Source organism: Brachyhypopomus gauderio, chromosome 2 (assembly GCF_052324685.1).
Source record: "Brachyhypopomus gauderio isolate BG-103 chromosome 2, BGAUD_0.2, whole genome shotgun sequence".
Lineage (NCBI taxonomy): Eukaryota > Metazoa > Chordata > Actinopteri > Gymnotiformes > Hypopomidae > Brachyhypopomus > Brachyhypopomus gauderio.
The window spans coordinates 21,126,530-21,141,963 of NC_135212.1; the positions used below are offsets into that span (position 1 = coordinate 21,126,530).

General features: G+C 49.5%; 1 protein-coding gene across 2 annotated transcripts in view; it reads right to left on the reverse strand.

Annotated features, from left to right (window-relative positions):
* Nucleotides 1-15,434, reverse strand: part of fchsd2 (FCH and double SH3 domains 2) — a 49,948-nt gene that overhangs the window by 4,686 nt on the left and 29,828 nt on the right. For both annotated transcript variants that reach the window (XM_076990826.1, XM_076990825.1), the window contains exons 9-15: nucleotides 11,374-11,496; nucleotides 10,336-10,431; nucleotides 7,501-7,617; nucleotides 4,980-5,084; nucleotides 2,133-2,294; nucleotides 356-490; nucleotides 161-244 (exon numbers count right to left, since the gene is read on the reverse strand). In XM_076990826.1, coding sequence (XP_076846941.1) covers nucleotides 161-244; nucleotides 356-490; nucleotides 2,133-2,294; nucleotides 4,980-5,084; nucleotides 7,501-7,617; nucleotides 10,336-10,431; nucleotides 11,374-11,496 — 822 coding nt within the window. The remainder of the gene's footprint in view (nucleotides 1-160; nucleotides 245-355; nucleotides 491-2,132; nucleotides 2,295-4,979; nucleotides 5,085-7,500; nucleotides 7,618-10,335; nucleotides 10,432-11,373; nucleotides 11,497-15,434) is intronic.

Here is a 15,434-nt window from a genome sequence, read left to right on the forward strand (position 1 = left end):
CACGTGCACACCGCGTTGAGCAGCGCTGCCTCGGGAAAAAGGGGCGCAGCGGGGCTAAAGCAAGCGGGTGAGTGGCGAGGGGGCGAGGGGGGGGGGGGGGGGTGGAGTTAGCTAGAGTCTGCAGCTGCTGCGGCTGAAATGAGGAAGTGGGAGGGTTTACTTTGACCCAGTCCTCCATGTCTCCATCTTCTATGACCTCCAGCATCTCGTGTTCATCGATGGTCAGCTCATCAGGCTGAGATGCCTACAGGGGGCAGGGAGGGAGAGAGACAATGAGTCAAAGAAAATCCTTTCAGCAATCATCTCAGAATTTCAGGGCCATGATCTCAGAATAAAGGCGTGCCGGTGTCGTTACCTTGTAGGAGTAGAGCACCTTGCAGGTCAGCGGGTAGTTCCTCAGGGTCCCCGACGGGCTGGAGCTGCTGTCGTCGAACGCCTCCATGTTCTCCTCGAGGTCTTCGCCCTCGTCCCGGTCCAGGTCCGCGGCCGTCTACGGAAACACAGCAGCGGCAGCAGCTCAGGACACACTCACGGTCAAGCGTGCTTGTGGGCAGGAGGAGCTGTGTGTGCTGGTGGGCTGAACGTTGCTCAGAATAATGGCACGTCTTCAGTTCTCCCAGCGGCAAGGTGGACCGATCACATGTGGCCACAGGGACAATGCTATTGAGCAACAGCAGGTCAGGTGACCTAGACACGACCCCTCCCCCCAGGAACTAAAACTAGGCACCCAGGCAAAGATAAGATAAGAGTCCCTTAATAAAAATGCAGACTGAGGGGGAAACGCAGTCGAGGCTTGTTTGGGACCGGCGGTTGGAGGGCAGGTGGAGAAAACTGATCTGAGATCAGAAGCAGTGAATGAGGGGGTGCCAAGGTCTCAGCGCAGGTACAGTGGTCACATTAATCGCTCTAATGTTGACAAGGCAAACTAATGGCGCTGTGTTTTTCCGTGAGCCCTGATAGGGCAGACAGCTGGCCCTACACTACATAATGTGCGAGTATACACAGAATGAACAGCTAAAGAATGACAGCATAGAGTAGGAGAAACACACTTCCACTTATTTACTGCAAGTTTACAAATCATCAGAAAATACAGTTCCAATTTGCTGTTCACTGTAAGCAACGTTGAACAGATTTGAAAGGGCTGTGGCTAAAAAGAGGCGGGGCTCAACTCCAGTCATGGGCTTCCGCAGTCCAACAATTTGGTGATTTCCCAAACTAAACCTGTTCATTTCCTTCTGAGAAGAAGCAGGTTGTTTGAGCACAGAAATCATTAAGCTTCAGGACTCTGGCCATCCACTACAAGAGCATCACCTGCGGTTCAAAAATAACCACCAGATGGCAGCAGTGGGTAATAACGCCATGATGTTTCCCCATTATCTCTTACTACCACTTAAAAAGGGCTCATAAAAATGATGACACAAGCGCTGATCCTTCAGCACGTGTGGCGAAGCTCCTATGCCAGATTCCACGTGCCTCTCACTGCCTCATTATCCATCATATCTTTGTCGTCATAATCGATGATGCCCCTCCCTGACCGCCCCAACTCGGCCTCCACCCCGGCCTCCACCGCATCACCTCGACATGAGCAGGACCGTGGTGAATGAGTGCGTGTGGTGTTTGTGTACAGTTCTGTCTAGAGCAGGAGGGAAGGGTCACGGTAAGTGCGAGGCTGTCAGCACTAGGCATAGGTCATGGCTCCTGGTGTGTGTGTGTGTGTGTGTGTGTGTGTGTGTGTGTGTGTGTGTGGGAGCACAATGCCGCCCACAGGCCCCGGAAGCTGAGCTCCGGGAAGTGACGCTACTGGGTCAGAGCCCATGTTTGTGTTGGGAAGGAGAACAATACACCACCGTCTAGGCTCCAGACTCACGGGAAACCAACCAGCCCTTCCTCTCTGCCAGGGAGAGTAGTGTGTGTGTGTGTGTGTGTGTGTGTGTGTGTGTGGCAAAGGGATGAGGAGGTGATGTGTGTCCATTCAAGGGCACCGTGCCCTGCTACAGTAAACTGAGAGGGCTAAGAGTTCCTGCAGTGACATGCTGTTGGTGAGGGGCTGAAAGGCTCGCCGGCCGAGTATTATGGGATGGAGGCGCGGGGCTGTGGGTTCATGCGGGTGTAGGAGGAAACGAGGCGCGTACTGTGAGAGAGGGATCGTGGGCGGAGAGCGTCGGGAGGGACGCCCAGCGTTCGTTCTCCAGCTCCTCCATCACCTGGTTCATGGCGCTCTTTAGCCACGTATCCACGGAAACGCCCACCTGCCTGAGCAGGTCTAGACGCGCCTCCGCCTTGAGCTTCACCGTCTGCAAGGAGGCAAATTCAATGTCAGCAGTCACACACACACACACGCACGCACGCACGCACACTCACACACACACACACACACACACACACACACACACACACACACACACACACACACACACACACACACACACACACACACACACACACACACACACACACACACACACACACACACACACACATCCCTGCCCTGCACTGATCAGGGTCTACATGGCACAGGCTAATCCCAGAGGAGTACTGCACACTGAACAATACCTCGCAGGATTCCCCTTCTGACTACTGGCCACTGCACACTCAACACCAGGACTGGCAAGGCTTGTAGTCCAAGACAAAGCCGATTCCTCTCCAAGCCACACGCAGCGCACCTCCACATCTCCTCAAGCTGCGAGTCACGTAGTGTGGGGGGAGCAGGCCGGTTCAGCACTCTCAGGCCTGACACACGTGCCTGTGGGGATCGAACCGGCGACCTCCAGACGAAGAGGTGAACACCTGTCTGCTAAACACTTTCTGAACCTCCGTTTCTTGCGGAACCGGCCAGTATGACCACCCACAATCTCCGACCAACTCCTCTCCCTGCAGACTCATGAAGAAATCAGCAGATGTTCAACAGTTGTCCACATGTAAACAACATGTCCCTTCCCCGGTACTGCTGAGAAGACCCGTATCCCTGTAGGACGCCCAAACCCCACAACCCTGTCAAACTGGCAGGCTCCAAGAGTGTGACCATCCCAGAGAGGCATTGGTGAGAGCAAACCTGGGTTCTTCAACCCACATTATAACTAGAACGTAAGCAGGAGCACATCATCTCATATCAGCATATCGTTAACCATCATGGGGCATAACATGAGAAAAATTTGGAACACACTAATCTGTGATTTATCGCCAAGCAAACACTATAGAAAATGTATTTCATCCAGGCATCTACTTAACATGCATAACATCATGTGAAAACACCGTAACCACGATAAACAAATCTCGCGTTCACATGGAATAAAATCCCATGTTCTCGACAAACAAAGCCATTAGCACACCAACTGTGTCGTGCACGTTAAGCATGGACCACACCAGGAAGGTCTCATAAACACACATCTGCTCCCAGAACCTAATGAAAGGTAATGAAGGAACAGACCCAGAATGCACCCTGGGTAGTATAACACATGGGACACATTTGAACCCTTTAAATAAACGCGGGCTACATTCATCGATGTGATGACAGCAGTTGGAACTGTTAACTTGAACCATTACAAATGGGAACAGAAGGGAATAAAAAAATAGAAGTGACGATTGTTAAATCTAATTACTGCCGTTTTCCCCCCCTGAAACTGTAATGGAGTAGTTACCTTTATGCGTGCTGATTATGTAACACATATTCTGCTAGGCTACCACTCAATCCTGCTGAAGGTTGCTGATGTCTACTAAACAAGATCCCCTTAACACCGGTAGGACAGCTTAACCCGGCCTACAGTGTGGCGCTCTTGGGGAGAAACAGCTGGCCCTGTCGAGAAACACCCAGACTCTCTACAGCAAAACACACGACGCAATTAAACAGCAGGATGCCCACGACCGCTATTAGCGGACCGTATTAGCGGACAAAGCTGTTTGTGAAAGGACATCGGATTCCCTGAGCCGTGGATCTTCCAGAAGCCCCTGGCTGTGCTCCTTTAGAGTGGTGAAACTGAAGAGAAAGCGCCCACAAAGGGCAGCTGCCATTTTCAGAAGAACGCCTCGCTCCTTCATAATGGACGCTGAGAACATTTCCTGCCAGTTACAGAATGATATATTGCGGCAACTTCCTGTTTTACCAACGGCCAGTGAGTAAAACCTAGCGCAAACAGACTTTTTAATTCTGCACTTATTTCACTCTTTCCCCCCACTTTTGTCCACAGCTTATCCATTAGCTCTTAATGGCCTGATTAAACATTTATCAGCAGCTAATGGAGCAGAGTGGAGGGGAGCCCCCTTTTATAGCTTCTAAAGAAAAACCTAGAAGAAGCACAGTTCCTAGTGTTTTACAAAGAATTCTGCATAACTGTTATAAATATTATAATTACATTATATTAAAAAAAATACAATATTAACCAGGCAATTATCACGTTAGATCCTGGACAGTGCCAGAAGAGGGCGCCAAAGGTGACTGAAGTCATGGGAATGATAGATTTTTGCAATTTTTTTTTGAAGAGGTGAGTTGGATATATTGTATACACAGAGAGACAGACAGGCCAAATTAATCCAGGAGGGGACACAACGAGAAAGAGAGAAACACATAGATAGAGATAGAGACACACAGGGAGAGAAAAAACAAAGAGAAAGGCACATATATAATAGAGCTATAAAAGACTTATTCCCCTTTACTGTCAGGTGGGGACAGAGTGCGAGAGAGAGCATCTAACAGCAGCTCATCTCTGCCTCAGTCTCATCTCTGTCTCAGTCTATTCTGACCAAAATATTTATGTCGGTCAAATAATGTGAAATGCATGAATACCTCTGCTGAATGGTCTGAGATTGGCCAGGATACTCACAGCACACATAGAAAAATGAACAACTACAACCTTAAAACAATGTTGGAGGGCTCATTTGCAAACTGCAACCTTCAGCAACATCACTATATGGAAATCTGATGAACAAATGAGACAGGCATACAAACAGACGCTCACACGCACGCATGCACACACGCACACTACCTCTGCTTTGCGGATGTGTTCTTTGGCCTCCTCCATTTTAAACTCCAGGTCATTGCGGCTCTGTTCTGTGGGAGGGGTTCCTTGGCGTTCACACTCTTCCAGAGCCTGCAATTACAAACCAATCACTATGAATAACTACCAGTCATTGATCAGTCAGCACACGGAGCGGCACAGCTCGGAGCAGACGGGTCGTGGGGGCGTGACAGCTGGCCTTCCCACAGGATCAAACATAATGGCTTTTGTTTTGGGCCGATGACACGGGATGGCACCTCTTGGTTCAGACACGTTCATTTATACAAGGCAAAATGACGCACATCAAAACAACGGGTGAAAAACATTCTGGATAAGCAAAACTTTTCTTCTTCAGATACAACAGAAGTGCAAATTGTGTTCTACCTCTCGGTGGTGAACGTGGGTTTACCTTGCACTACCTGTCTCTATAGTATATTGAGTACATGTACGAGTGTACTTGCACTACCTGTCTCTATAGTATATTGTGTACATGTACGAGTGTACTTGCACTACCTGTCTCTATAGTATATTGAGTACATGTACGAGTGTACTTGCACTACCTGTCTCTATAGTATATTGTGTACATGTACGAGTGTACTTGGACTACCTGTCTCTATAGTATATTGAGTACATGTACGAGTGTACTTGCACTACCTGTCTCTATAGTATATTGTGTACATGTACGAGTGTACTTGCACTACCTGTCTCTATAGTATATTGTGTACATGTACGAGTGTACTTGCACTACCTGTCTCTATAGTATATTGTGTACATGTACGAGTGTACTTGCACTACCTGTCTCTATAGTATATTGTGTACATGTACGAGTGTACTTGCACTACCTGTCTCTATAGTATATTGTGTACATGTACGAGTGTACTTGCACTACCTGTCTCTATAGTATATTGTGTACATGTACGAGTGTACTTGCACTACCTGTCTCTATAGTATATTGTGTACATGTACGAGTGTACTTGCACTACCTGTCTCTATAGTATATTGTGTACATGTACGAGTGTACTTGCACTACCTGTCTCTATAGTATATTGTGTACATGTACGAGTGTACTTGCACTACCTGTCTCTATAGTATATTGTGTACATGTACGAGTGTACTTGCACTACCTGTCTCTATAGTATATTGTGTACATGTACGAGTGTACTTGCACTACCTGTCTCTATAGTATATTGTGTACATGTACGAGTGTACTTGCACTACCTGTCTCTATAGTATATTGTGTACATGTACGAGTGTACTTGCACTACCTGTCTCTATAGTATATTGTGTACATGTACGAGTGTACTTGCACTACCTGTCTCTATAGTATATTGTGTACATGTACGAGTGTACTTGCACTACCTGTCTCTATAGTATACTGAGTACATGTACGAGTGTACTTGCACTACCTGTCTCTATAGTATATTGTGTACATGTACGAGTGTACTTGCACTACCTGTCTCTATAGTATATTGTGTACATGTACGAGTGTACTTGCACTACCTGTCTCTATAGTATATTGTGTACATGTACGAGTGTACTTGCACTACCTGTCTCTATAGTATATTGTGTACATGTACGAGTGTACTTGCACTACCTGTCTCTATAGTATATTGTGTACATGTACGAGTGTACTTGCACTACCTGTCTCTATAGTATATTGTGTACATGTACGAGTGTACTTGCACTACCTGTCTCTATAGTATATTGTGTACATGTACGAGTGTACTTGCACTACCTGTCTCTATAGTATATTGTGTACATGTACGAGTGTACTTGCACTACCTGTCTCTATAGTATATTGTGTACATGTACGAGTGTACTTGCACTACCTGTCTCTATAGTATATTGTGTACATGTACGAGTGTACTTGCACTACCTGTCTCTATAGTATATTGTGTACATGTACGAGTGTACTTGCACTACCTGTCTCTATAGTATATTGTGTACATGTACGAGTGTACTTGCACTACCTGTCTCTATAGTATATTGTGTACATGTACGAGTGTACTTGCACTACCTGTCTCTATAGTATATTGAGTACATGTACGAGTGTACTTGCACTACCTGTCTCTATAGTATATTGTGTACATGCGCCAGTGTACATGCGCTACCTGACCCTACAGTGGATTGTGTGTGTGTGTGTGTGTGTGTGTGTGTGTGTGTGTGTGTGTGTGTGTGTGTCTCACCTGTCTGTAGTGGACGGTGTGTCGGTGTGTGTGTGTGTGTGCGTTACCTGTCTGTAGTGGATGATCTGTGTATGAGAGTGTGTGTCTCACCCGTCTGTAGTGGATGGTGTGTGTGTGTGTGTGTGTGTGTGTGTGTGTGTGTGTCTCTCACCCGTCTGTAGTGGATGGTGTGTGTGGGGGTGTGTGTGTGTCTGTCTCACCCGTCTGTAGTGGATGGTGTGTGTGGGGGGGTGTGTGTGTCTCACCCGTCTGTAGTAGATGATGTGTGTGTGTGTCTCACCCGTCTGTAGTGGATGATGTGTGTGTGTGTGTGTGTGTCTCACCCGTCTGTAGTGGATGATGTTCTTGTGTTCTCGTGCTACACGTGTCGCCCATTTCCTGGCCTCCTTGTTGAGACTGTGCTCCTCCGTGGTGCCTGTCTCAGACTCCAACTGCCGGCTCTACAACACACACACACACACACACACACACACACACACACACACACACACACACACACACACACACACACACACACACGCACGCATCAGTAAAATAAAATAAAAACAAACCCAAAACACATCAGCTTGGCCGAGTTCTTTAAGTCATCACTCTTACTACAGATCTGGAGGCTAAAACATCATTACTGCAGCAAGAGCACAAGCAAAGGTGTGTGGGAAACACACCCAACCTCCCATCCTGACCAATGAGCTAAAGGGGATGTGGGGTGGTGGGTGGAGCTCATTAATGAAGCAGAATAAGTATGAATGTAGTTGCAGGGGGAGGGGCCAAGCATGGAGCAGAGAGACAAAAGGACATGCAGATGGACAGTCAGACAGACAGGCAGGTAGACAGGAGCACATGTGATGGCAGAGTGAGACAGGGTGACGTGTCTGAAGCATCGCTAAATCCTCTAGATGAGGCGTGACAGGAAAAGCCCACAGACCAAGTCAGACCTCCACACCAGCAGGGGGCGAGTGTGTGTGGGTGTGGGAATGCACCTCTGCCATTCCTGCACACCACCTTTTCTTCTTCTACCTTTCTCAGCATCCTCGTTTCCCTGTATCTCTTCCATATCCCCCTATCCCTCTCTCCCCTCTCTCTCCCCATTACCTCATCCTCATCTTCCCTTCTCTCTGTGGAAGGTCGGCCCTGTCTTAAAGCCTCAGTGCTGATGGTCTACCCTGTGTAAAACCTCAGTTGCAGTAAGTCTCCCCAAAGAGTCCCCCACACACAGGTACCGTGACGTGCACGTGGGTACCGGGACGTGCAGGGAGAGCCCTCGGCAAAACAGCCATTTCCACACCGAACGGTCACACGCTGCACAGACACACGTAGCACTTTCCGCCAAGGCATGCGATGTTGGACAAGCGGGGGAGGGGCGCATGCGTACGCTGACTGCACTGTGGCATGATGGGAGTGTGAGTTTTTTTTTGTTTTTTTGTTTTGTTTTGGCTTGGGTGAGGCTCTACCTGGGCCAAGGTCATTCTCATCACACTGACCGCCGATGGCTCAATGTCCACCAACTGCTGCACGGAGCTGAGGGTCTGAGCCAGGAGAGCGCGGAGAGGTTGCACACGCCACATGTACACACATGCACACGCAAGCGTGTGTGTACACACACCGGGCGGGCGCACACCCAGCAGGATGGGGGGGGGAAAGAGAGTTAAGAGAAGAGGTTAGTGACAGGTAGCAGGACAGACCTGGAGTTAACAGGCAGTGAAGTTAGCACAGACACTACGCAGGTGTCTGGGAGGAGAATTAGTCTGGGCTAGTCAGCACATCAGACAAAGGCAGGAACGAACTACAGAGGTGATCAGGAGAGATGTGGCAGTCTGAGCTAATAATGTGCCAGCGTGTCACAGGAGCTGAGGACGACAGTCAAGCAGGAGAGAGAGAGGGAGAGAGAGAGAGAGAGAGAGAGAGAGAGTGGGGGAGATGAAAGGGGAAGGAGAAGGACAGAGAGACAGAGTGGAAATACTGCTGAAGAAAAGGAGAGCCCATTAACCATGGTTACTACACCTGAGGCAGAGGGTGCAGACAGGACAGAGACGGAGAGAGGGAGAGAGAGAGAGAGAGAGAGAGAGAGAGAGAGAGAGAGAGAGAGAAGAAGAAGAAGAAGAAGAGGAGGATTTGCTCCTTGGTGACAGACACAGCAGGTTAAGAAAGAGCTTTGTGGAGTTTAGCTTCCTGACATGGAACAGAGTTGATGGTGTAAAAAAAAACAGAAAAGAAGAAACGTGTCCATTTAGGAGCCGGTGTGCCGCGTGGAGCGTAGTGTACGTGACAGGAGCTCACGTGAGCCGCAGTAAAGCAGGCCACGTTTTACACAGAGACGGCTTCATCTGTGCTGCCACTCGCCACACTCCCTGCCTGGTTGCCGCGGCAGCAGACCACGGCGGGTTTCAGACACGTCTGGAGGTGTCTACCGGAGAGGGTAAATATAGACCAGGGAGGAGACTGCTGCATGTGTGTGCGCACGTGTTAGAGAGATGTGTTTTTTCTCCACAAGGTATGGCACGACATTAAGGAGTGTGAGTGTGGCCCAGGTACTGACTGAGAACGTGTCTGTGAAAGCAGATAAAAATGACTCTTTAAATTTACAGCAGAAGAATTGTACAATTACAAACCAGAAAAGCACAATCTGGAGAAAGGGGATGCAGGACACACACACACACACACACACACACCGCTTTTAACCCATCTGTGCAGTTAGAACACACACACACACACACACACACACACACACACACACACACACACACACACACTAGTGATTACTAAGGGGCTGTGGATCACACGTGCCCAGAGCGGTGGGCAGCCCTAGCCCGGCGCCCGGGGAGCAGTTGGGGTTAGGTGCCTTGCTCAGTTATGGCCTCAGGTCTGGGAATCAAACCCACGACCCTCCGGTCACAAGACCGGTTCCCTACCACAGGACCATGACTGCCCCAGACATGTCTAGGGAGGACATGTCCAGCCCAGACAGCTGCGGTCCCCTCCGTCCAGATCCGATGTTCCGGCTCGGCTCACGTTTTTCTATGGTGTTCTTTTAAAATGCACAATGAAACCAAGTTCCCCTGCTGTGCGTTGTCAAACGCAGTGAGGTGTGAGCGTGTGAACAAGCGTGCGCAGGAGTGCGTGTGAACAGGCGTGCGCAGGAGTGCGTGTGAACGTCTTACCACGTCGCCGTCACAAGGCTGAAACTGGAAGTCTTGTGCTTTGTGGAATACTGGATTCTCCTGTAGAAACAACTGCTGATTGAAGTCCTGCACCACCTAAAAGAAGAGGATTTAATTAGTGTGTGTGTGTGTGTGTGTGTGTGTGTGTGTGTGTGTGTGTGTGTGTGTGTGTGTGTGTGTGTGTATGTGTGTGTGTGCGCGCATGTACATGAACATGTGCCCATGTTCACACAGGCACCAAAATATTGGGATGGGCATCAATACATTCACTGCAGAATTCCGAATGACCACACACACCCCACAAACACACCCACACACACCCCCCACAAACACACACCCCACAAACACACCCACACACACCCCCCACAAACACACACCCCACACACCCTCCAAGGTGACTGCAGTTGTCTCTGGGATGGTGAAGAGCTTCTCTCTTTCTCTTTCATGTGTTTTTGAGTACATGCACGTGCACACCACACCCACCCCGGCGTGCACACGAGCACACATGCACACACACGCACGCACACACGCACACACACACACACACACACACACACACACACACACACACACACACACACACACACACACACACACACAGTATGTAACCTAAGGCGCCTTTGGGACAGCGGAGTATATTGCAGATGTATTTCTGTATGCTGAAGTGCTATATATTTAGGCATGGGAGGGGTGTGTGTGTGTGTGTGTGTGTGTGTGTGTGTGTGTGTAAATGCCTCTAAGTATGCAGCAGTGGGAATGTGTTTGTAGGGAGCTCTTAATGAGTGAGCCGGCAAAGTGCAGCTATTCCTGGGAAAGGAGAAGAAAATGGAATGATGAAACGCACACACGGAGAATGGGCACCAGAGGACAGAATGGGGCCTGACGCTGAACGCAGGGGTGTGTGTGTGTGTGTGTGTGTGTGTGTGTATGTGTGCATGTGTGTGCGCGTGTGTGTGCGTGTGTGTGTGTGTGTGTGTGTGTGTGTGTGTGTGTGTGCGTGCGTAAGACATGGAAGGAGAGAGAGGGGGAAAAACTCACTCGACTGGACTTCTCCAGGAGGAACTGGAATGTGTTGTGGACTGCCTGGCACGCTTCCAACTCCGTCCGGCAGAAAGACATCAAATAATCCTTCACGTGATCATACACGCTGCCGTCCAGAGCCTGGGGGGCGGGGCGGGGGGTTTAGAGGAGAAACGATTACGAGGACACGGGAAGGTTTGGAGACAGAGAGGGGGAGGAAATTGTGAAGAGAGAAAAAGGGGGAGGGGGAAGAGAGACAGATTAATTTCCTCACCAACGTGACATGGGTTTAATACTCACAAGGAGTATGCGGAGTACAGAGTATAATGAGTATAGCGTGTCGAGTCCTTCTGCTGCGCTGGGATTGGAGCGTTTTGCCCGTGTTGTGTAATCTCTGGAACACGCAGCAGTGGCTGCTGGGAAGGGTTAGCCAGTTCAGATTCCATGGCCCTGACGCGCAAGAACAACACTGAAAACCCTTCTCTGTGTCCCCGTCTCCCGAACAGTGCCGGCCCTGTCTCTGTCTCGAACCGAGCGTGTCTGGTTCAGAATCCGCGGACCAGGCCGGCGTGTCTCACTGCGCCGTGCGTCCCGGAGAGTCATAGGTGTGTCGGTCATGTGCTCATGCTCACTGTTGGACTTCAGCAAGCTGCTCTATTTGCTGGACTTCCATTCCAGTCACACAGGAGATGAGACAAGAGAGGGATGGGCCTTCATTGTGGTGGGATGTGTGTGTGTGTGTGTGTGTGTGTGTGTGTGTGTGTGTGTGTGTGTGTGTGTGTGTGTGTGTGTGTTGGGGGAGGGGGGGTGGCGGAGGTAGAGGATTTTATTTTGATTGTGAACTATGTGGTCTCCAAAGTCCAAGTGTGTGTGTCACTGGCTATTGCGTAATGAATTTTTTTATGCTCCTTTCTCAAAACAGCAAGCGAAACTAAGAATTGAGAGAGCAAAACACACTCAGTCGCTCACTGCACAGAATCACTCGGGGGATTCAAAACACTCAAAACACAGCGTACACATGTTCCTCATACTCTCTCAAGACGAGACACAAACACACACGCCCCCACACTTTTCTCAGTTCAAGTTCAAACTCACACACTGGTAACCAATAGACCACATCCTCACCAAACCACCCCTCCGGTTCCAAGGCCCAGCTGCACCGCTGCTAATAATTATCTGCTGGCAAACACTCGATTTGGACTTGCAGTTCTATTCACTGGAATACCAGACAAATCCACCAGTATGAGCCACGAGCTGTAGACAGTAGTGGATTCCCGCACATAAAAGCCAACTGGGTGTCATGAGGATGCACCCTGACTCAGCGCCCAATCTCCCCCGCAGCTGTTCCCAGCGGTGGGGCGAGCGAAGGCCATCAGGCAGGAGCAGGCAGGGTGTGCTGACTACAGCACTGATCTCAGTCTCAGCGCTCCAGTAAAAAAACCCCACACAGACAAAATGCCACACGACTCCGAGGGACAGGACTCTGGGATTGATGTTGCCTAGACGCAAAGCGCTCGCAGAACTGTTGGGATAAAACTCGGGAAATCCTGAGGAATGGGGTACTTTCAGAACGCGAGCTGTCCGCCCTTCCCCGGTCTGCCTGTTCCTCCCTCTGCCGTCAGCCATTTATGGACGAAGCCAGCCAAGAACCGGACAATGAACCATTCTAACAATCCACCTGAACCTCCCTCTATCAGAGAGGTGTGCGAGGAGCGTTAGCCGGAGGAAGACGTCAGCCACGGACGACACACCCGGTCGGAGCCGGAAGAACGTCGGCCATTACCGGACGTCTTCCGCCCGTTGTTTGGGGGCTGCCATCACAGGAAGCACCTGCAACAACAGCTCGAGCTCTGAGGGACATGTGACGGCGAGCCACGGAGACTTGAGCGCTGGGGTTTGGCCCCGTGTCAGTGAGCCAATGGGTATCAGCGTGAAGAACTGAACAGTAGACAAACGGAGAAGGACGGTGAAGGACAAAGGTCCTGTGGGGGAGGAAGATGAAGATGAAGGCATGCTGTAGTTAGGTGTTTAACACGAATAGAAGACTATTATTGTAGGCCCAAAATAACAGAAGTGCTCCATGCTGACAGAACGGCCGCCATCGACCGTATCCACAGTATCAGTCGGACCAATAGGAAATCAGGAAAGTGGGCAGCGAGCCAGCAAGCCAGAACCCCATTTGCCAGCTGGTGGCCCTGAAGCCCTGACTGTTTGTTCATCAATAATTCACTGAACCCTCTCCCCAACTCAGAAGCCCATTCATACAGCCCAAGGACAGGCAGTCGGTAGCAGGAAGGGCAGAGGGGCACTGGTGGAGCCCGGTGAGGATGGAGGTGGTGGGGCTGATCTCCACCTGCGAGTGAAAACAGCGGCGCGCCCTGATGGCTGACCCCTGACCTCAGCAGATAAAGTAAAAGAAGGAGAGGGTGATATTTGGTAGAACCAAGTGTCTAATTGCACGTTCCTCGCTAGTTTCTGCACACTCTTCAAGTTTGATTTTCAGCTACTCTTAATAGAAGACCTGCTCCAGGTTAGATGATGTTTGTAACAGTGCCAAGCTCAGCTGGACCGGTGTGGTCCACAGATCTAGATCTTGGACTGCAGAACATTGAACTTTCATGCAGTTCGACCACTCATGTGCTGCTTTTGCCTTGTGACGGCGTGGCGATGTATGCGGGAGTGTCCCTGAACACCCTAAGTAGAGGGCCTACAGCCGCCCACCATCACACCAATCTGGTGAGGGGTGTGGTGGAATGAGGGACTGGCATCATGGATGTGTAGCTGGCAACAGTGCAGCAACCGTATGATGCCGCCACGTCAATATGAACCAAGATCTTTCAGCGTCCCCAGATATCATCTCCCCATTCAGAGAGGCCAGCTAACTCCGAGAGCTCCTTCACACTGCACCTGGTGTATTAGGTCAATGAATAGATAGCGCTGGATGACACTATCTCTCCAAAACAAGGAATATCTCCACTTACCGGTCAATTTAGCTTAAATGGTTCACATGGACAAGGAGGTGGGCCATTGACTTAAGAACTGACTGATTAAGGCTGACTAAGGCTCATGAAATGAACCATTAAACCACTCTGCTTACAATGAATGAGAGCAGTTCCCTTTATTCCTTCATATGAACTAAAAGGCTTCATTAAGCTCATCCTTCAAATGGGAAATATGAATTGAGACTCTGCGGGGTGACGTCAGGGCTCCTCTGTGTTCCTCCTTGGCCCTAAACACCTCTTCCCGCTCCTAAAGGGGTCGATAATTAGCTGAAGAGTGGGAGGAGGCCCAGAGGTTCTTGGGAGGTTCTCTCAAGGTCTCTTCATCTCATCATCCCTCCTTCCACTCCTCCTGACCAGGCCACTAGGAGTTCGGACCTGGATTTATATAAACCTGACCATGTCTGATGTAAACATGAAAGTGAAGTTTTGAGCTGAACCAAACTGGTTTGAGTTAGGAGCGCGATATTGAGAGTTTTGCTACCTATATTTTTAGGAACTCTACATTTTTCATTTTTATACCATTCCATCAACTCAGCCATTATGACCAAAAAAATCCTTGTGCTTTAACTTCGAGTCTGATCAGGAAACTCAGACCTCATTATAATAACTGTAGGTCTGCCCAAGTCTAGACAACAGTAACAACTGAAAATAGATGGAGTGCAGGCTGCAGCAGCGGAAAACGCCGACCTGCCGCACCCCGTAAACCTGCAGCCACACAAGTACAAGCAATGTGCCATTGTTCCAAAAGTCTGCATCTCAGTAATTACACAATCTTGTACTTGCCCAATACCACTTTGAATGTTACAGTGACTGACATTAAAAACTGCAGTGGTGGTTTATAATCAGCATGAACCAAACTGGATAACGATGGACAGGATTACAGTGGCGGCGGGTGGCCAGGTCTTATTTCACCTATCTAACTTCAAGGCAGTCATCACTCATCAGTGATTGGCTGCCTGCTGCGTTTCCTAAGGTCATCGCTCAACTCTGATTGGCTCCTCTGCCCCCTGGCTCGAAGCGTCACAGGAGAAGCCATCGACAGCAACGATGCTGCTGATCTCGGATCAGGACGGTGAA